Source organism: Manis pentadactyla, chromosome 15 (genome assembly GCF_030020395.1).
Source record: "Manis pentadactyla isolate mManPen7 chromosome 15, mManPen7.hap1, whole genome shotgun sequence".
NCBI classification, from domain to species: Eukaryota; Metazoa; Chordata; class Mammalia; order Pholidota; family Manidae; genus Manis; species Manis pentadactyla.
The window spans coordinates 4,051,886-4,077,786 of NC_080033.1; the positions used below are offsets into that span (position 1 = coordinate 4,051,886).

Sequence of the window (25,901 nt, forward strand, 5' to 3'; positions counted from 1 at the left end):
ACACGGTTCTGTGAGTTTGGACAAATGCTGACAGCTGTGTAGCCACCAAGACCAGTCAAGAGACAGGACAGATCCGTCCCCGCCCCCCCGGGATTCCCCTGGCACCTTTGTTGTCCGAGTGGCCTGTCTGCGGGCCAGTGCTCATTAAATGTCTGGAAGATGTCCCTGCGTCAGTGCCTTCATGTCTGAGGAGGACATTTTAAATGATGTGCTCTAAGTATGGCCCGTGGCTTGTTCTTTCTAAAAACTCTCGGTCCCTTTCAATTATGGAATGTTAGCAGGGTGCCTTGTCAGGAATGTTTATACTTATTCTGAGACATTGCAATACTTCTTCAGTTGGGGATATGTCTTTACACAGATAAATATGCCTCCATTTAATGCCATCCTATCTGTATGATATTCACATGACATCTTTCAATTTCTGGGATGTGGATGACGTTCTTCGCTCATTGGCAGGGGTGATGTAGACATTCCCCTGTTTTCATATTCCTGTGATGATTTCAACTGGCCTCTGAGGAGGTGTCGCCACCCAATTTATCTTCTCTGAAAGTGACAACCATTTATTTTTGTCAAATCTTAATTACAAGAGGAGAGGAGAGGAAGGAGAAAAGAAGGAAACTTTCCACATACATTTTAAATCAAATGGTTAATTTGTACAAAAACATCTGCTGGGATTTTGATTGGGATTTTAGTGGGTCATACATTTGGAGGAAAGTTGACTTCTTAACCTTACTGGGTCTTCTGACCCAAGAACAAGGTGTAACTTTCCATTTTTGTGGATCTCCCTCAATTTTTCTGTGCAGTGTTTTGTAACTTGCAATGTACAGTTCTTCAACAAATATTGGTAAATGTCTTAGTATTTGGTATTGTTTTGGTTGCATATCATAAATTGTATTGGCCTTTAAATTTCATTTTCCAGTCATTTATTGCTTACATGTAGAAGCTCAATTTTTTTTACTGACCTCCTAGCTTGAAATCTTGATAACTTCACTTCCTAGTCCCAGTTGTTTTCTCCTTCTGTAGAGAATCTGGGATTTCTATATAGTCTGTATTTGCAAAAAACTTAACAGTTATTTTATTTCTTCTTTTTCAGTATGTGTGAAAAAATTTTTCTTATTTTATTGCACTGACTGGTTCCTTTGGTACAACACTGAATAGAAATACTAGAACAGACATCCTTGTCTTATTCCCAAACTTAGAGAGGAAGCATTCAATTTTTCACTATTAAGTAGCATGTTAACTGTAGGTTTTTCATACTCTGAAAATCCCGTTTCTTCCTAGTTTGATAAGTTTTTATGAGGAATGGATGATAAAATTTGCTTGATGATTTTTCTGTACATTTTTTGATAAACTATTTTTTCTTTATTATGTTAATAGAATAGATTATGAGGATTGGTGTTTGATGGTTAAAACAATCTTAAATGTTTAAAGTTAAACCCACTTGATCATGCTGTATTATTACTATGTATTGTTGCTTTGTTTTGCAAATATTTTACTATTTTTGCCTTCATATCCATGGGGATACAAAAAGGAATTAGACAAAATTTTACATGTTTTATGGCAAAAAACACTCAACAAACTAGGAATAGAAGGGAAATCCTTCAACATGATAAAGGCCATTATGTAAAAACCATAGGTAGCACCATACATAATGGGGAAACACTGAAAGCTTTTCCCCTAAGAAAGAAGGATGTTTGCTTTCATCATCTCTATTCCACATAATGCTGTGAGTTCTAATTAAAGCAATTAGTTAAGAAAAATAAATCACTGGAAAGGAAGAAATGAAAGCGCCTCTGTTTGCAATGACATGATCTGATATGTAGAAACTCATAAAGAATCCACACAAAAAAACCCTGTTGTAGTAGTATTGTAGGATATAAAATCAACACACAAAAATCAGTTGCATTTCTATACACTAGTAATGAACAATCTGAAAAGAAATTAAGAAAACAATCCCATTTACAATAGCATCAAAAAAAGAATAAAATAATTAAGAATGACTTTAAGCAAGAAGGCGAAAGACTTATACCCTGAAAACTAAAACAAAACAAAACAAAACTGCTGAGAGAAATTAAACAAGACCCAGATAAATGGAAAGACATCTATATTAATGGATTGGAAGACTTAATAGTGTTAACATGACAATTCTAGCCAAAGAAATCTACAGATTTGGGGGAGACTTGATAATATGGGTGAATGTAGTACCACATTGTTTTTCATGTGAAACCTTCATGAGAGTGTATATCAATAATACCTTAATAACAATAAGAAGAAGAAGAAGAAGAAGAAGAAATCTATAGGTTCAGTGCAATCCCTATAAATCCCCCAGTGTTGTTTTCGTGGAAGTAGAAAATTCCAACCTAAAACTCATGGAATTTCAAGGAACCCTGAATAGCCAGAACAATCTTGAAAAGGGAGAATAAAGTGGGAGGACTCACACTTCCTCATTTCCAAACTAACCATAAAGGTACAGTAACCAAAATAATGTGGTATTGACATGAGACAGACATATAGACAAATGGAACAGGATTGAGAGTTCAGAACTAAACCCTCACTTATATCATCATTTTTTTTCCAATAAAGATTCCAGGACTGCTCAGTAGGGATAGAACAATCTATCCAGCAAATGGTGTTGGGATACTGGATATCCACATGCAAAAGAATGAAGTTAGATCCTTACTTTGTACCATATGCAAAAATTAGGATCAATGACCTAATTATATTTAGGACCAAAATATTTTCTTTCATTTTGTGCATTGCCCTTTCACTTTCTTTATGCTATCCTTTGTAAGCACAAAACTTTTTCATTTTCTTACGGATCAACTTAACTATTTTCCTCCCTTTTGTTTACCTTCATTTTTAAAGTCAGTTACCACTGGTATAGAATTCTAGATTAACAACTTTTATTTTTTCTTTTCATGCCTTAAACATATCATTCCACCATTCCAAAGCAAAAGAATGAGAGGTAAAAACACATAAAGGAGGCATGTAAGGTCTGTGGACACTGTTAAACGATCTAGCATGTGTATAATTGGAGTAGCATCAGGAGAGCCGAGAGCATGGGTCCAGAGCAATTTTTAAAGAGGCAATTTTTGAGAAATTTCTCAAATGAATGAAAAACATCAACTCATAGATGGAAGAATCTCAGTGAACCACAAGCAGTACAAAAAAAAGGGAAAAAGAAAACCACCTGAGCATTTCATGGTAGAGCTACTGCAACCAAAGAAAATGGAAATCGTGAAAATCGTCCAGAGAATTACCACCTATGCCCAAAGCACTGAGCTAGGCAGACACAGGTGAAAAACGCAGCTGCCAATGTCCTCAGGGAAACATGGCTAATTTACAAAAAGACAAAGCTGGTCAAAAAGATAGATCATGCAAAAGTTAGAAAACATCAGCAAAAATTCTTGCAGGCTCTTCATCCGTTAGGAAGTGTAAAAATGGGGCAGGAGAAACTGAATGACCAAGCAAACACCTTGGTGGACCCGGCAAAGACCCAGAACATCATGTAGGACATGATTTCTGACTTAAATGAAAGGAGTGAAGATTTTGAGAAGAGGATTGTTACTGCGGAAACAAAATTAGAGACTTTGATTGGGAGCATCCACACCCTCCCTGGGCTCATCCGCCAGACCATCTGGCAGCAGCAGAGAGAGCTGATTGAGGCTCAGATGGAGAACTACGACAAGCAGGTCACCTGCAACGCTGAGCGGTCCCAGTCCTCGTCCAGGAGACAGCGGTCTTCCTCTACGGTGCCACCAACTTCATCAGAGAGTAGCCAGAAGAGAATCAGTTAACCACAAAATAAGACTTTTTGCCATCATATGATCAATATTTTAGTTTTTATTGTAAAGCCCCTATGGTCCTGATCAGCATTATCTGGGTTCTGATGTCAGAATCCTGGGAACCTGAACACTTAAGTTTTTAGGCCAAAATGAGTGAAAACTCTTTTTTTCTTTCAGAAGCACAGGGAATGCACCTATTATTGCTATATAGATTGTTCCTCCTGTAATTTCACTAACTTTTTATTCATGCACTTCAGACTTTACTACTACATTGTATGATATATAATTTAAAAAAAGTTAATTTCTGCAAAAAAAAAATCATCCAGAGAAAACAAGACACTTCACTTTCAAAAGGAAAACAAGAAGAGTGTCTGACTTTTTTTTTTTTTTTTAGGAGAGTAAGGTACAGGCTTTTATTTAGAAATAAAGTGAGAGAATAGAGCTCCTGGCTCATGCCAGAAGGGGACAAAAGAGCCCATGATGGTGCATTGTCTAGGGGTTTTATAGGCAATTGAGAATTTTTCGAGAACATCAAAAAAAAAAAGGCTTAGGGGTGTGGACTTGTACCACCTGCCCTGCCCTCAAGGTGGGCTGGGTTGTTGTCTGTTAGGGCTGTTTACAGTGAAGTCACGGGTTATGATGAGATGCCCTTGCAGAACACTCAAACATCCCAGGCCAAGTTGCTTCTGGCCTTTTGACCTTTAACTGATCTCACTGAAGATGTCTATATTCTTAGTCTGGTATCTTTCCCTAGAGAGTTAGTGTGACCTTGACTTTACATATTGCTTAACACAGAGTTTCATTGGGGACTTCTTTGCCCATTGTTACATTGCTCTGACTGTAAGTATTCCACTCTGCTTTTCCCGGAGGCCCTCACCCTACTCTGACTACACCCACGGCCCCTGTCTCATTCCCCCCTCTACAGATGGAAACCCTAGCTGCTGCTAGGGAAAGGGGGCGAAGACCGCTCTGGCTGCTTCATGCTGAGAGGGGACACAGTGAGGGGTGCAGTTAGGTCTTCATCAGTGCTGGGTCGAGAGGCCTCAGGAGATGGGCGCATCTATCTTGGGTTCCATTTCTATTGTTTTATGTCTTCTTATTATATTGTATACTTCTCTCAGGGACCAAGCCTCTCCATTAGAGTTTCTGTTGAGGCCAGGCTTGTGTGCAGATGATAAGACACTTCTTTTTCAGGGTCCGGGGATCAAAACTGCTCCCAGTTCTTTAGAATGCAAGCCAGAGGTGTGTATGGCTTTAGACTTAAAGAGGATGCTCCCATCTCCGAAGTTATCCTGGACAAGCCCCCAAAGATGATGCCGGGGTTCTTGTTCATGAAGCCGAAGAAGGAGCTTCACAAACACTCAAGGTAGGAGAGCAAGGTACAGGCTTTTATTTAGAGATAAAGTGAGAGGACAGAGCTCCTGGTTCATGCCAGGAGGGGACAAGAGAGCCCCGAGTGTCTGACTTTTCAACAGAAACTGTGTAACTGTATTAGTTTCCTAGGGCTGCCATAACAAAGTACCACGAACTAGGTGGTTTAAACCAAGAATTTGTTGTCTCATAGTGAAGGCTGAAAGTCCAAAATCAAGGTGTCAGCAGGGCCTTCCTTTCTCTCAAACCTGTAGGAGAATCTTTCCTTGTCACTTTCAACCTTCTGACCACGCTTGGCATTCTTTGGCTTGCAGATGCATAATTCCAATCTCTGCCTTCATCTTTACATGGTCTTTTCTCCCTGTGTCTCTGTCTTCACATGGCCATTTTATAAGAACACCAGTCACAGGATTAGAGGTCCACCATATTCCAGTATGACTTCATCTTAACTAATTACATTGGCAACAACACACTATTTCCAAATAAGGTCACATTCCTAGGTGCTGGGGATGAGGACTTACAAGTAACTTTTTTTGGAGGGGGTAAAACAATTCAACCAATAATAGATATGAAAAGACAATGGTATGACATGTCTAAAGCACTGAAAGAGAAAATAGAATTAACCTGGAATTCTATACCAATGGCAACAGACTTTAAAAACGAAGGTGAACAAAAGTTGGATTTCATTAAAATTAAAGTTTCGTGCTTTAGGGATGCTTCATAGCATAAAGTGAAAAGACAATTCACTGAAAGAAAATATTTGCAAATCATAGACTTGCATCTAGAATATATAAAGAGCTCTTGCAATTCAATAATAAAAAGACAACCTAATTTTCAATGGGTAAAGGATCTGAGTAAACATTTCTCAAAGATGTGAAGTGTCCAATAAATCCATGAAAGGCTGCTCAAGATCATTAGTCATTAGGAAAATGCAAACCAAAACCACGAGATACCACTTCAATGAACTAGGCTGGCTATAATAAAAAAGATAATAAGTGTTGGCAAAGATGTAAAGAATTTTGAACTATCATACAGATGAACCACTCATGAATTCATAGCCCACAGAAACTGAGAGACAATAAATGATTGCTGTTCCTTTAAGCCAGTAAATACTGGGGAGACTTGTTACACAGCAATAGTTAACTAGCAGAGTAATGTAAAACACAGCTATATCACCAAATGTATAAAATGTTAATGAAAATAAACACTCCAGTTAAAGGAAAATGTTGTCAGGCTATATGAAAAACAAGATCCTACTATATACTCTTTATTAAAAGCACACTTTACATATAAAATCGCCGATGGATTTAGATTAACAGAATTTATTGTTATTAAAGTTATTAAATTATTTAAAGTATTATTTAATTTGGATGAAGAGCATTTGTACAATGCAAATACCAACCAAAAGAAAAAAAGCTGGTGTGACCATATTAATATCAGAGTACACTTTAGATGGAGGTATTACATGAGTTCACAGGGACACTTACAATCTACAATTTTTTCATTATTTTTATTGAGATAAAATTCACATACCACAAAGTTTACCCCTTAAATGTGTGCGACTCAGTGGTTTTTATTATAGTCACGAAGTTTCGCCACTATCACTGCTACAATTTTATATGAAAACTCCATCTTTCTGTCAGAGGTTTGAGATGGCTCAGTTGTCACTAAACATCCAGGCATTCCAGGGTCCAGTTCTGTTCCGTTGGCCTACTTGTCCAGTTGTTCCCACGTGTGGGACACCTTTGCTAAAGTCAGCAGCCCTGGCCCAGGACTCCGGAGGGGGTGGACGGGGTGGAGGGCTTGGGGGGAGCACACAGTGACCACGCCCCTTCAATGCCTTTTATCACAGAATTTTGGGATATACCAGCTCACCAACAGAGAGAAAAACTTGACTCCTCACAGACCAATTTTCCCTACCCAGAGAAAAATCCAGGAGAGCGGGCCAAGCAGCAGGAAACCCTGGGAAGGAGAGGCACTGGGGATCAGGACACGCCTCACCCTTGGGGTCCCATCTCCTCCTGTCTCTCTAGCCCAGGGGGGGCGCCCTCCCCTCCTCTGGAGGCGTCCTCCATTCTGGCGACTAGGGCCCCTGGGCCGGGGAATGAACCGCCCAGCCCTCTGCCCGTGATGGCCCCGTGGAGGCACCTGCACAGCGTGGCAGAGGCACCCGGGGGTTTGGGAGGTGAGGCCTAGTGTGTCCAAAGCCTGCCGAGCAAAGTCTTCGGAATTCATCAGAAACGGACTGAGTTTCAAGTGACTGGTCATATTTGTGTGGACCATAAAAGGGCCCACTGTGTAAAGAAGTGCCCTCGCACCCAGCCCACGTTCCCTGGCCTCCCACCGTCCCAACGCCCCACCCGCCCGGGGCTGGCTCCGGGGCTGGGATCTCAGCGCGCCGCCCCGAGGCCGCGTCTCTCGTGGCCACGCCCCCGGGTCCCGGGCCCCCGCGGACACGCCCACGCAGCCGTTCCCGGCTCCCACCCCGGCCGGAGCCCCACCCCTCCCGAGCTGCCACTCCCGCCGCGTCCCTGGTGAGCCCCGCCCCCGCAGAGGCGGGCACCTGCGTGAGGAGCCCCTGCCGGGAGTGCTCTGCGCCCACCGCCACCGAGAAGCCTCGCCCGAAGGCCTGTGGGGACGGAGAGGGCGGGTCCCAAGGCCCGGAGGCTCCCCGTGCAGACTCCTCCAGCTGCCTTCGCCCCGGCGCCGCCCCTGACCTGCACCCGCGGCCCCAGAAGGCCCCCAGCCGCACGGGTCCGCACCGTAACCCCTGACTACCTCCGTGTTCGAAACCCTCCCTCGGTTCCCGTGCGCCCACTCTCCATTCCAGCCGGGCTGCGCTCTGACTTCCCCGATCTCCTTCCCGCCTCACGTGCTCTCCTGACCCCTAGTCGCGCTTCTCTTAGAAAAATCTGCTGTATCCACTGGACTGCGTACCCGATGTCTGGGACCTACTTATGGCCCCAGACTCAGGCGGCACATCCCACACAAGCACCCAGGCCTTTTCACCATAACCTTGGATGCCAGAGCCAAGGGCTACAGCAGGGCGTTCAGCGTGGCCGGACAGCCCGGCGGGTCCGCGGGGTCTGGGTACCTTAGAAGCTGAGTACGTTGCTAACCGTGGATACGGCCTCCTGTCGGCCATTGAAGAGATGTTGATGCTGATGCCTTTGCGCCTGGAGGAAGAAGCGCCGGTTGGAAGGTGGTCGCTGCCTACGGAGAAGAGAGGGACCAGGGGATCCCCACCCCTACCCCTTAGCTCACGCCCTGACCTAAGAAACGCCGGAGGGAAAGGCAAGGGCAGCAAGCGAGCGTGGGACAGCCGAAGAACGGGAAAAAGCCCGGAGGCTGGCTGGAGGAGGATCCGACTGGAAGAGAAAGAAATTGCCTCTTACCTGGTAGCCATTTGGGGCAGGACAACTCGAGTCGTCTGCAGAGAAGAGCGGGGATGGCCCGTCTCTCCCTTTCCACTTCCTCCGCCTGCCCCCTCCTCCTCAAGTTCAGCCCCATCCCTCCGACACCGTCCCCGGAGAGCCGCCTCCGCCCAGGCCCAGTGCTGGGGCCTGCTGGGGACTGCCCGGAGGGGTCAGAGCCGTGCTGGCCTTGGCCCGGCCCCTCCTAGCCCAGTCTTACCCGGACCACGGACATCGTGTTACAGTTTATAACATCCGAGAGTCTCCGGGGAAGAAGGTAGAGCCCCGCAGTCCTTCCTCCCACCAGCCCTGCCACAGCTCCCACATTTTCTTATTTCCGAGCTTACTTTCCTTTTAACAAGGAACACATTTTTAAAAAGTAGTACCTACCAAAATTTAAAATGACACACTCTGACCCATCAACTCCACGTGAGGGAATGTATTCCTCTTCTAGATGCACATGTGGGAAATGACTGTGTCCAAAGATATCCATGGCAACATTACTTGGAGCTGCACATGCAGGAAACATCCTGAGGGCCCATCGATAGAGGAATGACTACGGGAACACAGTGTAGGCAATGGACTGAGAGCAAGTAAAAAGGGTGGGTGACCTGTTTCTCTGATTGGACCGATCCCCGAAAGAGAGGCATGCTTGAAAAAGGCAAAGTGCAGTACAGTAGCCGGTCTGCCATCTGGATAAAATGCGTGTATGCATATATACACACATATACACACACATGCTTCTATATGCGTTGAGAAAAAAATACCATGTTTTTAATTGGGGGTCACTTTTGGGAGGTGAGATTGAAGAAGGGAGAGTTTCACCTTCATTTCATAAGCTATTCCTTTGGATTTTTCAGTCTGTAAACTTGTTATGAAACTATGCCATGCACACCCCGAAGCCCACAAACCTTTAGTGTAAGAAATGAACACAAATCTTTAACCTCTATCTATATGAAGAAATAATGTCATTGGCAGTTTCTAGACTCTTTGGCTCTTGCAGTCCTTACCCCTGCCTCCTCCCCAGTTCACCTCTGTCCTGACCTCCGAAACGTTGTAAAACAGTTTTGTCCAATTCTGAACCTTATACAAATGGAATCATACAGTACGTACTCTTGAATCTCTGGCTTTGTCTGCTAAACATTATAAGATTCACTCGTGTTGTGTGTAGCGAAGTTCATTCATGTTCATTGCTATAATTTTCCATTGTGTGAGTATAGCATGCCTTGCTTATCTAATTAACCATTGATTGATATTTAGGTTGTCTCTGGATTGGGGCTGTCATGAGCAATTTGTCTAGGGCCACTGTCTTTTCGAGCCCATGTGGACTCATATATAACTCATATTCTACTATATATATATATTTTTCTTTCTAAATACAAGCCCCTTGTTGGTTATGTGTGCTGCAAATATCTTCTCCCACTGTGGCCTGCCTCTTCACTCTCTTATTGTGTCTTCGAATGAATAAAACTCTTAATTTTAATGTAATCCAGCTTATTGATCTCTTCCTTCATGGCTTATGCATTTTGATTTTTGTTTAAGAAATTGTTCCTGATCGTAATTACGTGAGGGGATGGATGTGTTTACTAACCTGATTGTGGTAATCATTTCACAATATATACACATATCAAACCATGTTGTACACCCTAAACTTACACAATGTTATATGTCAGTTATATCTCAATAATGCTGGGAGAATAAAAGAAAACTCTGCTCTCCACGGTCGTGAAATCATTCTTGTAAGTTACCTAAAAGTTGACTTCTTATTTAGATCCATAATCCAAGAGGAGATGATTTGTGTAGGGTGTGAGGTAGGGCACAAGTTTCACTTTTCCCCATATACATATATCCACTTGATTTATTCAGAGATAGCCTTTCCCCCCACTGATTGATCTGGTCTTACCCTCTATCATTGTACCAACATCACACTGTCTTACAGGGCTTTATAATAATTCTTGTTATCAGTTAGAGTTTTTCCTCAGGATGCTCTTGGCCCTTTGCATTTCCATATAAATTTGACAATCAGCTTGTCAATTTGCACAAAAGAATCCGCTGGGATTTTATTTGAGATTGCATGAAATTTGTTGAGAATTCCTTTATCATACTGAACCTTCCAATTGCTACATATGGTCTACAATAGAGGTACAAAGTATATCCCTAGTTTAATTTAGGTCTTTTAAATTTTCTCTTAATAATGTTTTATGATTTTCTTCATGGAAAGCAGGTCTTACATGTTTTCTTTCAGACTGATTTCTAGATATTTGATGGCCCTTACTACTACCATAAATCTTAACTTAAAAAAATTACTTTCTAGTTATTCATTACTAGTATATAGATATAAAATTCACTGAGTGGATTAATAAATTCTTATGGACTGTCCACATATACTTACGGACTGTCTACATATACAATCTCATTATATGTGAATAATGACAATTATATCTCTTCCTTATAACTTTGCTTTACTGTTTTACCTTATTCCACTAGCTAAGACCTCCCATAAAATGTTAAAATAGAAGAAGTCATAGCAGATTTTCTTGTCTTATTCCCAATCTCATAGAAAAAGCATTTAAGTGGGGATGTAAGTTAGTTCAACCATTGTGGAAAGCAGCATGGAGGTACATCAAAATGCTCAAAACAGACTTACCATTTGACCCAGGAATTGCACTCCTAGGAATTTACCCTAAGAATGCAGCAATCAAGTATGAGAAAGATCAGTGCACCCCTATGTTTATCGCAGCACTATTTACAATAGCCAAGAATTGGAAGCAACCTAAATGTCCATCGATAGATGAATGGATAAAGAAGATGTGGTACATATACACAATGGAATACTACTCAGCCATAAGAAAAGGGCAAATCCAATCATTTGGAGCAACATGGATGGAGCTGGAGGGTATTATGCTCAGTGAAACAAGCCAAGCAGAGAAAGAGAAATACCAAATGATTTCACTTATCTGTGGAGTATAAGAACAAAGGAAAAACTGAAGGAACAAAACAGCAGCGGAATCACAGATCTCAAGAATGGACTAACAGGTACCAAAGGGAAAGGGAGTGGGGAGGATGGGTGGGGGGGGAGGGATAAGGGGGGGGAGAAGTAGGGGGGTATTAAGATTAACATGCATGGGGGGGTAGGAGAAAAGGGAGGGCTGTACAACACAGAGAAGGCAAGTGGTGATTCTACAACATTTTGCTATGCTGATGGACAGTGACTGTAAAGGGGTTTATGGGGGAGACCTGGTATAGGGGAGAGCCTAGTAAACATAATATTCATCATGTAAGTGTAGATTAGTGATACCAAAAACAAAACAAAACAAAACAAAAAGGGCAGTTCCTGTGTGGTAACCTCCAATGAGTTCTACACAAGGGTATAAAGGGCATATAAAAGTGTAGGCAAAGGGTCTGTTTGCGTTTATACAGAAGATCAAAGCCTAATTGGGCTACCCCGAAAATGAACTAAGATACGATATGAAAGAGAACTTCCAACATCAGCACTCTCTGGAAGACTCATGCCAGAAGATGATCATCAAAAAACCCCAACAAAGATCCACACACTGCTACAGCTGTAGATGCACTCATCCCACCAGCTCCTGGACTTGCCATGGGAATGAGGAAGGAGATATCTAAGCTGGCCCGTGCATACAGTAAAACAACAAATTTGACTGGATCTATACTGTTGGAACTCAACCAAGAATTAGGAGAAGTGCAAATTGTAGCGCTCCAAAATATTACAACTACAGACTATTTACTGTCAAAAGAACATAAGGGATGTGAACAGTCCCCAGGAATGGGTTGTTTTAATTTGTCTGATTTCTCTCAGACTGTTCAAGTTCAGTTGGACAATATCCACCATATCATAGATAAGTTTTCACAAATGCCTAAGGTGCCTAACTGGTTTTCTTGGTTTCACTGGAGATGGCTGGTAATTACAGATATGCTTTGGTTATGTAACTATACTCCTGTTATGTTAATGTGTGTGCGCAATTTAAGTAGTAGCTTAAAACCTATACATGCTGAAGTTACTCTACAAGAAGATATGTCAAAGAAATAATCAATCTTCCCATGTTTTCTTCCGCCTGCTACTTCTATAGCTTTTCTTCTTCCTTCCTAATTACAACCCTTAAATAGAATTCGTGCCTCATACCAAATTTACCGAGTATCATAATTCTTCCAAGTGGTAAAGACACCTCAAGACAAATGCTGGGCATAGAAGCTACAGGGCATAAATATGCAAAGAAATAAAAAGCTAACCATTTCAAACAATAAGGCTTCTCTCTCACTTACCAACTTTACATTTCCCTGTATGGCCCCGGAAGATGACTGGTTAGCCAGAGACAGGCAAGATTCCTCAAGGGAGGAACAACCTAAGACAGGCACAGTCGCAGGGGGGCCATCAGGTGAGAAATTGGGGATCAACAGAGGTGAGGCTTAGAACCTCACCACCCCGTTCTGAGAGAAATCTTCTGCATCCATGGATGTTTTATTGCCCTGGTCTAGCTTGGATTAACACATAGTCTACAGGCACACACCTGATCATCTACATTTGCTCTCTTACAACACTAAACTATGTTTTCTACCTTTATCTTGTATCTACCTACCACTTCAGCATTTTATTAAAAATAATAATAAAGAGAGAAATGTGGTATCCACATATAAATCAAGTATAAAAACCAAATGAGTATTCATATTTGAACTGACTGTTTATAGTTCATAATGCATGAGCAAAACCGAAAGTTTCTGTGATGGCTGCCCTTGTACTGTTCACTATGTAACTTATTCATTATGTAAGAATTTGTTCTCCATGTAAGAACTTGTTTGTTATGCCTCAGAAGATTGGAGACTGACGAAAATTAGGCTTGGGGTGTATTCATGATTGTGCATTGAGCATTGACTCCCCTATACAGAATTTTATTGTCGTTAACAACCATTTGATCAATAAATATGAGAGATGCCCTCACAAAAAAAAAAAAAAAAAAAGGACAGACTTCCAATGGTAAAATAAATAAGTAACCGGGATGTAATGTATAGCATAAGGAATATAGTCAATATAGTCAAGATATTGTAACAGCTTGGTAGGGTGATAGCTGGAACCTAGAATTATGTATATAAATGTTTTATCACTGTGTTGTACACTTGAAACTAATGTAATGTAATACTGTGCATCAACTACCCTTCAATAAAAAATAATTATCTAAAAAAAAAAAAAGAAAAAGCATTTAATATTTCATCATTACGTATGATGCTAGTTGCAGATTCTTTAAATATTGTTTTATCGATTAAGGCTGTTTCCTTCTATTCCCGGTTTGCTTTAAAAAAAACAACACAAATGTATGTTAATTCTTGGCAATTAATTCTTACTTTCTCTGTATCTATCCAGATAGATGATCATACGATTTTTCTCCTTTTTTTTTTCCTGTTAATGTGGTGAATTAGAAAGATTAATTTTCAAATTCTGCATCATCCTTGCATTCCTGGAGTAAAGTTCACTTGATCATGACATATGTAATTCTTCTCGTACATCATAGGGCTTGGTCAGCTAATCATTTTGTTTAGGATATTTGCCTTTATGTTTCTGAGAGACATTAGGCTCTAATATTCTTTCTTATAATTTCCTTGTCAGGTTTTGATATGGTGGTTATACGTCCTCACAAAATGAGTTGGAAAATGTGTACTGTTTTTCTAGTCTTTGAAACAGTTTGGAAAAGATTGTCATCACTTTGTATTTAAATTTTGGTAGCTCACTGATAAAGGCATCAGGGCCTGGAGCTTTTATTTATGGGAAGGTTTTATATTTTAATTTATTTTTAAATTTGCTATTGAAGAATAATATAGATCTTGAGATGTGCTGATATCACAGGTATGTAATAGCTCATTGAATTTTCACACACTTGATACTGCTGTGTAATCAGCATCTAGATTTTTAAAAATAGAATTACCAGCTCCCAGGAAGCTCCCATCCATTTGCCCTTCCAAACACTACCCCTCCAAGAGAAACCACTATTGTAAGGAGGTTTTACAATATGGATTCAATTTCTTTAACAGATGTAACACTAGTCAGATATTAGATATTCCATTTCTTGTATTTGTTTGAATACATCATGTTTTCTAGGAAATAGCTGAAGTAATCTAAAATTTCTAATGTTAGTCATTAAGTTTTAGTAGAACCTTCCTACATTTTTAAGATCTCCAGTGATATCCTTATTTTTCATTCTGATACCTGTCCCTTCTTTCCCTCTTTTCTTGATCAATCTTATAGGGTTTTGTCAATTTTATTGGTCTTTCAGCACAGATTTTTTACTTTCTAAATCCTCTGTTTTGGAAGTCTGCATTCTGGTACATTAATTTCTGCTCTTATCTTTATTATTGCCATCCATATATTCTTTTGTGTTGTTTTTCTAAATTCCTGAGGTGGTATTTAAATAATTGATTTCAACCATCTATTTAATGCATGCATTTAAGGTTATATATTTTCTTTGCATCCCACAAATTTGATGTGCAGCATTTTATTATCACTCAATTCAAAATGTTTTCTAGTTTTTATTATTATGTATGACCTAGGGATTTTTATAAGACTATGTTATTTAATTTCCAAACACATCAGTGTCTCCCAGTTTTGAAAATAATGTATTTCTAGCTTAATTTCACTATGGACAGAGAACTAGTCTATCATTTGGAGCTTCTGAAATTTGTTTAAAATTTCTTTATGGCCCAGCAAATATCCGATTTTGTGCAGTGTTCCATATCTTCAAGAAAATAATTCATAATCTGCATTTGTTATGTGTTAAGATTTTCCCTATGACTTTGGTTTTCAGCATTTTACTAAGACATGCTTGATATAGTTCTGTTTTTAAAATGCTCAGGGGTCACAGTGATTCTAGGATTTGATTGATACTTTCTATTTTTTGTCAGTACTGCACAATATTTAGCCATTATGTTTTTAAACCTTACATCATCCCCATTTGCTCTATTTTCTCCTCTGGGACTCCCTGAGTAGGGAAGTCAGAGTTCAAGAGTTAACATATTACAATACTCAGAGTACCCATTTCAACAACAACAAAAAATTATAAAACACACAAAGAAACAGGAAAGTACTGCCCATACATAGCAAAACCAAAACAAACAAAACTAAAAACAAACAAAACTTCACAGAAACTATCACTGAGGAAACCCAGACAATGGAATTACTCATCAGATATATTGCAAATATCTTAAAATGTTCCATAAGCTAAAGGAAACCAGAGGAAAAAAAGCTAACAGATATCAGAAAAATGACATAGGAAGAAATGAGAATACCAATAAAGAAAGCAGTTATAAGAAGGAACCATGTAGAAATTCTGCAGCTAGCTGAAAATTTAAATAACTGAAATGAAAAATTCACTGGGGGGTTGGGTTAGTTCAACAGCACATTTGAGCAGGTAGGGAGAAAAATCAGCATTCTTGAAGATAAGACAGTTGAAAGTATCCAGCCTGAAGATTCAATATGCACTGAAAATGTTCAGAGAAAATAAAATGAAAACTGAACAGAGCCTGAGGGACCCGTGGGATACCATCAAACATGCCAGTATACATATCATAGAGTCCCTACAAAGAAGAGAGGAAAAGGAAAGAGCAGAAATACATTTGAAGAAAAAGTAACAAAAAACTTCCCAGGTCTCATGAAATATACATAAGTAATGAGTTCAACAAACACCAAGCAGGATAAAATCAAAGAGATCCCCATCAAGGCACATTATAGTCAAACTGCCAAAATCTAAAGACAGAACATTTTAAAAGAAGCAAGAAAAAAGTGACCTATCATGAATAAATGTCCTAAGTAGGATTAATAGCTGGTTTCTCATCAGAAACTATGGAGGCCAGAAAGCAGTGGGATAACATATGTAAAGTCCTAAAAAACAAAAACAAAAAACCTGTCAACCAAGAAGTCTATGCCCAGCAAAACTATCATTCAAGAGTGAGGGAAAAATTGAGACATTCTCAGCTAAAGAAGATTAATACCTGTAGACCTTTCTTAGAAGAAATACTAAAGGGAGTCCTTGAGGCTGAAACAAAACAAGACGAAACAAAACAAAATACTAGAAAACAATAAAAGCCATAAGAAGAAGGAAAGAAACAAATTAAGATAACTACAGGTAAATAGCAATGCCAGCATTATTATTTTGGTTTGTAACCCCTGTTTTTGCTATATGATTTAAAAAGTAAATGAGTAAAACAATCTATTATATATTTATTTATGTTAATGGTCACACAATGTATGAAGATGTAACCTGTGACAATAACAATATAAATGAGAGATAGATATGTATACAGAAGCAGGGTGTTTATATACAGTTGAAATAAGCTAGTATTAGTAAAGTGAGTTTGTTTTAAGTTTAGGATATTAATTGTATTACCCAGGTAACAACAAAGAAAATAACTTTAAAAATATATAGAAAAGGAATGAAAAAGGGAATCAAACGGTACTCTATAAAAATAAAAACAAAGTTGGTAGGAATAGAAGGTGAAAATCACCATACAGAAAATAAACAACTAAACGGCAGAAGCAAATCCTTCCTTGTCAGTCATTACTTTTTTTTTTTGGTATCGTTAATGTACTTACTTGAACAACATTATGGTTACTAGAGTCCCCCTATTATCAACTTCAATGATTACTTTTTACAAATGGATTAAACTCTCCCATCAAGAGACAGAAATTTACAGACTGGGTTTTAAAATATCACCTAGTTATATGCTATCTACAGATGTAAATCACAAAGACAAGATACAAAGACACAAAGATATTGAAAGTAAAAAGAAAAAGAAAAGATAATCATACAAATAGTGATCAAAAGAGATCTGGAGTGGCTGTAAATTTGTTAGACAAAATAGACATTAAGTTTACAAAAGACAAAGAAGGGCATTATATATTTTTTAAAAGTTCAATGCAGCAGGAAGATATAACAATTATAAACATATATAGACCTAATAGATCCCCCCAAAATGAAGCAAAACACAATATATAAAAAACTCATAATGGATCAAAGCCCTAAATGTAAGGGCTAAAATTATAAAACTCTTAAAAAGAAAGCATAAGGGAAAAGCTTCATGACATTGGATTTGGCAATGATTTCTTGGATCTGACACCAAAAGAAAAATAAACTGTACTTCATTAAGATTAAAACCTTTTGAACATTAAAAGACACCATCAACAGAGTAAAAAGGCAACTCACAAAATGGCAGAAAGTACTTGCAAATCATACATTTGGTAAGGGATTAATATCTATAATATACAAAAACTTCTACAACTCTTAAACACCAATGGGGTCAAAGGTTAAAATCACAAAGAAAATTTTAAAACACTTGGAGACAAATGAAAATGAAAACACAACATACCAAAACTTATTGGATTCAACAAAAACAGTGTTAATGCTGAAATTTATAGCTGTAAATGCTAACTTAAAAAATGAAAAAAATCTCAAATCAACAACTTAACTCTTATCACTTAAGGAACTAGGAGAAGAACAAACTAAACTCAAAGTAAACAGAAGAAAATAAATGAAGATTAGAGAAAAATAAAAGAGAATAGAAAAATAATAAAGAAAACCAATGAAACCAAAAATTGGTTATTTGAAAAGATTAACAAAATTGACATTTATATAAAGTGACTAAGAAAAAAAACTGAAATTACTAAAGTCAGAAGTAGGACATTACTACTGATTCTTCAGAAATAAAAAGGATTATAAGAGAGCACAATCAACAATTGTATGCCAAATTGTATAATATAGATGAAACAGACAAATTCCCAGAAACAAAGAACTTACCATGACTGAATCAGAAGAAAGAGAAACTCTGAATAGACCATAACTAGTAATGAGACTTAATTGGTAATCAGAAACTTCCCAAGGAAGAAAATGCTTGGACATAGGGCTTCACTGATTAATTCTACCACACATTTAAAGAAGAATGAATGCCAGTTCTTCTCAAACTTTTTCAAAATTGAAGAGGAGGAATACTTCCAAACTTCTATGAGGCTAGCACTGCCCTGATACCAAAGCTGGGTAAAGACACAACAAGAAAAGAAATCTACAGACCAATATCCCTTATGAATACTGGATGCAAAAATCCTCAACAAAACACTAGCAAACTGAATTCACCACTGAACACACAAACTAAATAGAAACTGAATACACTGTGGCCAAGTGGGATTTCTTCCTGGAATTCAAGTATGGTTCAATATACAAAAATTGGCTAATGTAATACAACAGAATCCTGGGAGAATAAAGGAAAAGCCACATGATCTTCTCAATTGATGCATAAAAAGCAATTGACAAAATTCAACACCCTTTCTGTCCATCAATAGATGAATGGGTAAAGAAGATGTGGTACATATACACAATGGAATATTATTCAGCAATAAAAAATAAAAGAAATCCTGCCATTTGCAACAACAGGGATGGATCTAGAGGGTATTATGCTCAGTGAAATAAACCAGGCAGAGAAAGACAAATACCATATGATTTCACTTATTTGAGGAGTATAAAAACAAAGCAAAACAGAAGGAACAAAACAACAGAAGACTCATAGACACTGAGAAGGGACTAGTGGCTACCCAGGGGGAGGGGTTGGGGTGGGTGGGGGTGAGGGTTAAGGGGATAAAGGAGCACAACAATTTGCGGTCACAATATAAATTGGTCATGGGGATGATAGTACAGCATGGAGAATATAGTGGTTACCAAGGGGGAGAGGGAGGAGAACTGTTGAACCATTGTGATATACATTTGATAATTTAAAAAAATTCAACACCCTTTCATTATTAGAACACTCAACAAACTAAAGTAGAAGTACCTCAACACAATACAGATATGAATAATAAACTCATGACAAGCCCACAGCTAACATCATATTCAATGGTGAAATATCTAAACCATTACCTGCTTTTACTATTTCTATTCAACATAGCATTGGAAAGACTAACCAGAGCAATTAGGCAAGAAAAATAAACCAAAGGCATCCAAATTGCGAAGGAAGGAGTAAAATTATCTCTGTTCACAGATAATATGATCTTATATGTAGAATATCTTAAAGGTTCCACCAAAAAATGTGAGAACTAATAAACGAATTCACAAAGCAGCAGAATACAAAATCAACACAAAAAGTCAGTTGCATTTCTATACATTAACAATTAAGATTTCAAAAGGGAAGTTATGGAAACAACTTCATTTACAATAGCATCAAAAGGAATAAATATACTTAGGAATTAACCAGGGAAGAAAGACATACATACTGAAAACTACAAAACAGTTCTGAAAGAGATTGGGTAATTGGAAAGACATCTCATGCATATGAATTTTAAGACCTAATATTGCTAAGATGTCATACTACCCAAAGCAATCTATAGATTCAATTCAATCTCTCTCAAAATCCGAACAGCATATTTTGCAAAATAGCAAAAGCCACCCTAAAATTCATATGGTACCTGGGACCCTGAATAGCCAAACTAATCTTGCATCCATCATTTCCACTTTGGGTACATGTCCAAAAGAATTAAAAGCAGGGACACAAACACATATTTGTATATAATGTTCATAGAGGCAAAATTCACAATAGCTGAAAGGTGGAAATAATCCAAGTGTCCATCAGTGGATGAACGGATAAACTAAATGCAGTATATACATACAATGGAATACTGTTCAGCCTTGAAAATGAAGGAAATTGTGACATGCTACAACAAGGATGAACCTTGAAAATATTACACTAAATGAAATAAAGCTAAAGAAATAACTATGATTCCACTTATCTGAGGTACCCGGAATGGTCAAATTCATAGAGACAAAAAGTAGAATGGTGATTTCCAGGAGCTGGGGGGAGGAAGGAATGTGGAGTTATTGTTTAATGGGGACAGGGTTTCAGTATGGGACATTAAGAAAGTTCTGGAGACAGGTGGAGGTGATAGTTCCACAACAATGTGAATGTATATAATGCACTACACTGTACACTTAAATATACGCTAAAATGGCAAATTCTGCATTACATGTATTTGCCACAAGTAAAAAATGGAAAAATAAAAGGAATGAAGTTATGGCATTTGCTGCAACATGGATGAAATTGAAAAATACTGTGCTAAGTGAAAGAAGTCAGACACAAAAGGAAAATATTTTGTGACTTTATGAGGTATCTAACATCAGCATATTCATCGACACAGAGAGCAGAATACAGGTTACCAGAGAATGGTGTAAGGAAGACTGGGGAATGTCTGTTTAACGGGTCCAGAGTTCCTGTTTGGGATGCTGAAGTATTTCTGGAAATGGGAAGTGATGACAGTCGCACAACATTGTGAATGTACTTAATATCACTGAACTGTACACTTTAAAATGGTTAAAATGGTAATTTTTATGTTTTATATAAATGGCACAAATTATTTTAAAGATCTGTGATGATAATTCTTGGTCCCCTGTGGACCTGTCTACATTATTATTATTTCTTGTGTTTTCCGTCATGATTTCTCTTCTAAAATTTCTGGGCATATTTTGTTGAGTGCTGGATATTTAATATAAACAAATGTATTGCTAGTTTGGGGCTCTGGACCATATTGTTTTCCTCTGAAGATGGTGGTTGGGTTTTTTTCGCTTTTTTGTCCTTTCGTTTTTGCTTTTTCCAGGCAGTTAAACTAGAGGGCGCTGAAAGATCAAACCTTAATCCCCACAGAGATTAAGATCGTCCGAAACCTTCGCAGGCTTGAATTCCTGTGAGGCCTAGTTTATTTCTACTTTACCCTATCTCCTAGATTATAGTGCTCCAGAGTCTCAATCAAAAGCCTGGGTTATTTTCCAAGATTTTGAACTCCCTTATTTGTTGCAGCACCAACAGTATGTTGAAAGCTCTGCTTAGCTTCTTAAACTCAGACATCTTGAAGGGAAATGTTGCTGCGAATGTCTGATATCTTGGATTCCCTCTGCTCTCCAATCTTGGTGCTACACTTCTTTACTGCCTTTGTTCTATGATGTCTTCAAACAGCTATTTTGAAAACATTTTAGCCAGCTTCCCTAATTGTTCTCATTTGCAGGATTTGTCTCAAACAACTTCCTCTAACACCAAAGGTAGAATGCATAGCTAGCCTCTCTTAAATTTTATAAAATGAGCATATGCATGACTTTTTAAATAATAGTAGTTAAAATTAAAAATTTTTAAACCATCCTAGTCTTTTGTCTTGTCTATGTCTAAAAACAATAGCCAACATTTATGGATCACACAACTTAGGTTTATGTGCTTTATTGTACCCCATTGTCGTAACTGCCCCATGAGGCCAGCAAAAACATTTATTCCCATTTTAAAGATAGGAAACTGAGGCTCAAAGAAATGATGTCATTTATCCAAAGTCACATAACTGATGGAAAACAGATCTGAATATTTTATCATCCATGCATCCTTTCCCAGGAGACTACTAGAGGATATGCTCCAACATAATGAGGGATCAAACCAAAAAAACACTATGCCATGTGAGAGAAAAGACAGAGGCTTCCTGGGAGAAAGATAAGGGGAGGTCCCAGGATTCACAGCAGAGGGTTATCATTCCAGACAGAAGACAGAAAAGGCTCTTGGAGAGATTTTTCCAGAAGATGAAATTACTTGAACTTTTTCATATTTTTGGATTACAGTTTGGAGTTGAAGTAGCAATAAGTATATAGCAAACCAAGCAGATGAAAATGTATGACTAACTTCAGGGGAATAAAACCTTGTTAAAGAAAGGAAAAAAAATCATCATAGTCTACTACATGGCTCAACGGTAGCCAGTGTTTTCATATGCACAGTAATGTGATTCTGTAATCACATCTATGAATTACAGTGGGGGGTGGGAGGCCTGGGAGGGTGTTCATTTGTGGTGTGGACACAGGTATCTGTGAATGAGAAATAATCCTCATTTTCCATTGTGGGAGTCGCCAGATAAGAGCTAAAACTGAGAAATCAAGATGTCATTAAAAGCACGAGTTATCATTTTTAAAAAGATGAGAGAGGTAGCTTCTAGGGCAGTGGTTCTCAGCCAGGTGTGATTTGTTCCCTGGGGAGTATTGACAGTACGTGGAGATATTTTTGGTTATCACAGCCGGAGAGCAGGTGCTCTGGGCATGTACTGAGTAGCAATCAGGGAAGCTACCAGACATCCTACAAAGCACAGTCAGCCCCTGCTCCAACAAGGAGTCATGGGCCCCAAATGTCAGCAGGCAGGTGTCAAGAAACCCTGCCCTGTAGAATAGGAAATGAGAATGGGGGATGCCATTTTCTACCTTTGAAGAGCTCCCAACTCTACAACTTGGATTAAAAAAAAAAAAACTAAATATTTAGTAAAAGAGGTCAGCAGCTGAAACTGAGGAATAAAAGACCATGTGGCTCCCACCAGAAGAAGTATCGGGATAGGCGTACAGGGGATGAAGAGAAAAGAAGCCAGAGGTTCAAGAATGATCCTAAATAAAAATTTAGAAAACCACACGCTCCACTGGCAGGCACTGGTCTAACCCTAACCCATGTGGGTCATTCCCCCTTCAAGTTGGCACTGGGGAGGATAAAAGGGCAGAACCCAACTCCATTTGAACAGTTACACGGGTTGGGCACTGCAGAAGGGTGCCCCATGAAAGGGGACCTCCTTTACATCCTAAACCATAGATTTGTAGCTTTTAAGACCATTTTACAGCGGAAAGCGATAAAGTACCTTGTTCTAACAGAGCTAGTGTACTGCGTGAGTCTTCCGACAGAGGGCAGTAGTGTAAGGAAGCGGTGCTAGGCGGGCTAGCGCTCCGTTTGACTCCGGCGACGTTCTCACCCTCGAGTAGCTTCTGCAAGCGGTCTGCAATATCTCATGCCCACATTATTCACTGAGCGAGAGGGGACAAGTCTGTGTCACCCCAACAGTCCCAGGGAGACCGGAGGGGGTGGTGGGGAGGAGGGAGACCATAAGACGGTTCCGAGGCAGGTGAGTATGGAGTCGTCTGGGACAGGTGTGGGGACATTCCCAGCGCTCCCATCTCCAGGTCCTTCACTCCTGCCTCAATGGCCTCGTAGATCTCCAAGCCCCCGGTGAAGTCGGCCTGGATGACTCGTGTGATCCTGCCATGAAGCCGCTCTGGGAAGGGGGCCAATAGGAGCCCGGCTCTTAGCTGGAATCTAGTCCAGTTCCGCCCCTATCCCACCCTTGTCCCAGGTCAGCCCCATGCCCTCCACCAACTTCCCGGGCCCCAAGTGCAGCCGGAGCCCTTTCCTCCCACACCTGCCCCGCCCTGACCACGCCCCCGCCACGCCCCCGTCTGCCCCCCGCCGCTCCTAAACTTTCCCAGCCCTGCCTCTCGCCTGTCTCCTTTGCCTGGTGCTCCAACTTGCTCAGGTTTCGACTGATGAGAATAACGTTCAGACCTCTCCGCGCGAGCTGCAGGAGAATTACTTATTTAATCACTAATTCCACAAATATGTACTGTGTGCTACTGCGTGCCGCAGTATTGTAGGCTCTGTGGATCAGTGTGAACAACAAGCAAAAACAAAAGCCAGCCTTCGTGGAGCACGCGTTCCAGGGAAGACTATTCCCCGCGGACGCAATAGCTCGAACGTAAACTCCAGGAGGGCAAGGGTTTTTATTTCCTAAATCTATTTTTTTTTCACTGCTGTAGCCCCAGCATCGACACATATAAGTTGTCAATAAATATGTTTTGACTGAATAAATCAGGGCAATGATGGGAGAATGTCAAGGGACTGTAGAAGCCCAGTGTAAACACTTGCCCCAGCCTGGTGAGCAGAGGGAAGGCTTCCTGGAAGAGAGGACATCTGAGAATGCACACAATTCTCAGTTTAGTGGGGGGAGCCGACAGCAGGCAGACAGGAGAAGCCCCCACCACCCACTAGGCTCCAAGCCCTGGTTCATCTCGTGTGCATAGGCCTTGCCAATGCCACTGGTGGCTCCTGTCACCACTAGAGAGGAGAGAAGGGGGAACAGCAGGAGGGCCAGGCCGCCACTACCCTGCCCAACCTCAGCCCGCCCCAGATCCTTCCCCCTGTTGCCTCTCCACGCTCCCTCCAGGCCCTTCTTGCGCCTCTTCCAGGAAGCCCTCTCACTGACACCTAACCGCTCCCTGTTCTTGTCCTCATCCTTCATCTGCCCAGGTCTCTGATACCTGCTCCCCACACCTGTACGGTTTTGAGGACTGTATGCCTCCCACGCCGGCCTCGCCCTGGTCGTCCCACCCTTCATCGCTCTTGCTTCCAGGAGTCCCCCGGCCTCTGCCCTGATTGGGGGGCCCTCACCTGTCACCTGCCCTCGTTCCTACGGCCCCCACTCCTACCTGTCGGGCGGAGCCCTCGCCTCTTACCTGCCCAGGCTCCGTGCGCCGGAGCCAAGGGGCTCCCCGGCGTGCCTGTGGTAGCAGGTAAACATAGACTGTGTAGCCCACCCCACAGGCGGCCCACAGAAGCAGGTACACGGCGGTGACCGCCCCCAGCACTCTCAGCTCGTCCCACCCTGACTCCATTGCATCCCTCTAGTTACCCGTCCTGGGCCAAAATTAGGCTGCCTTAGTGCCCCAGCTATTTCAACCCCGGCTTGGCTGCTTCGCTCTAGCCCCTCCCACACTGCCAGTCACACACTGGGCCCGCCCCTCGCTCAAGCCACGCCCCCAGCTTTATCCTAAGAGGCGGCGGTCACTCGCGTCAGCCCTAGCACCGCCCTTTACTATCTAATTAGGCCACCCTGGGGTTAATGTCCGCCCAGACCTTGCAGGCGCCGCAGTCTCCGCTGCTTTCACCCCACAGGACCGGACAAAGGGTGCCCGCAGACGCCCTTTGCTTGGGTCGCTGAACTCACCAGAGCTGCTGGTGGGTACCTGATTTCATAACGCCAACCACGAGGGATACACAGCAATTGCCAGTTCGTGTGATCTGTCAATTTGTCAAAACAGCTTGTCAGAAAAACTTGTGCGGATTTTCTGCTCAGGCAGAGTAAAAACCAGAGCCTTCGCAATGGCTTTACGTGACTTTGCTCCTCATCCCCTTATTCAAATTCCATTTTTAAAAATTATTCTTAGTAATGAAGATAATGAGGATAAGAATGATGATTGTGGTAAAATACAGGCAAGATAAAATTTACCATTTTAACCCTAAGTACACAATTCAGCGACATTAAGTACATTCACAATGTCGTGCAACCGTCAAGACGATCCGTTTCTAGAAATATTTCATCAATCCAAACAGAAACTGGATGCATTAAACGATCATTTCCCAGCCTTTTCTACACCAGCCCCAGGTAAACCCTGTACTCTACTTTCTGTCTGGATGAATTTACATATTCTAGGAGCCTCATATAAAAGAAATCATACATATT

At 40.5% G+C, this 25,901-nt stretch overlaps 1 protein-coding gene and 1 pseudogene across 1 annotated transcript; one reads left to right on the forward strand and one right to left on the reverse strand.

The window, feature by feature from the left end:
- Positions 1 to 2,045: 2,045 nt before the first annotated feature.
- On the forward strand, positions 2,046 to 5,991 carry LOC130681049 (small conductance calcium-activated potassium channel protein 2-like; annotated as a pseudogene).
- Positions 5,992 to 6,463: 472 nt separating this feature from the next.
- Positions 6,464 to 25,053, reverse strand: LOC118912596 (17-beta-hydroxysteroid dehydrogenase type 3-like). Its single transcript, XM_057493300.1, is given in 10 exon segments — positions 6,464 to 7,467; positions 7,733 to 7,785; positions 8,251 to 8,332; positions 8,552 to 8,586; positions 8,790 to 8,832; positions 23,546 to 23,660; positions 23,885 to 23,962; positions 24,452 to 24,496; positions 24,895 to 24,912; positions 24,915 to 25,053. Coding segments are annotated over 10 exon segments (1,020 nt in total). The 3' UTR covers positions 6,464 to 7,055.
- Between the last annotated feature and the right edge of the window lie 848 nt (positions 25,054 to 25,901).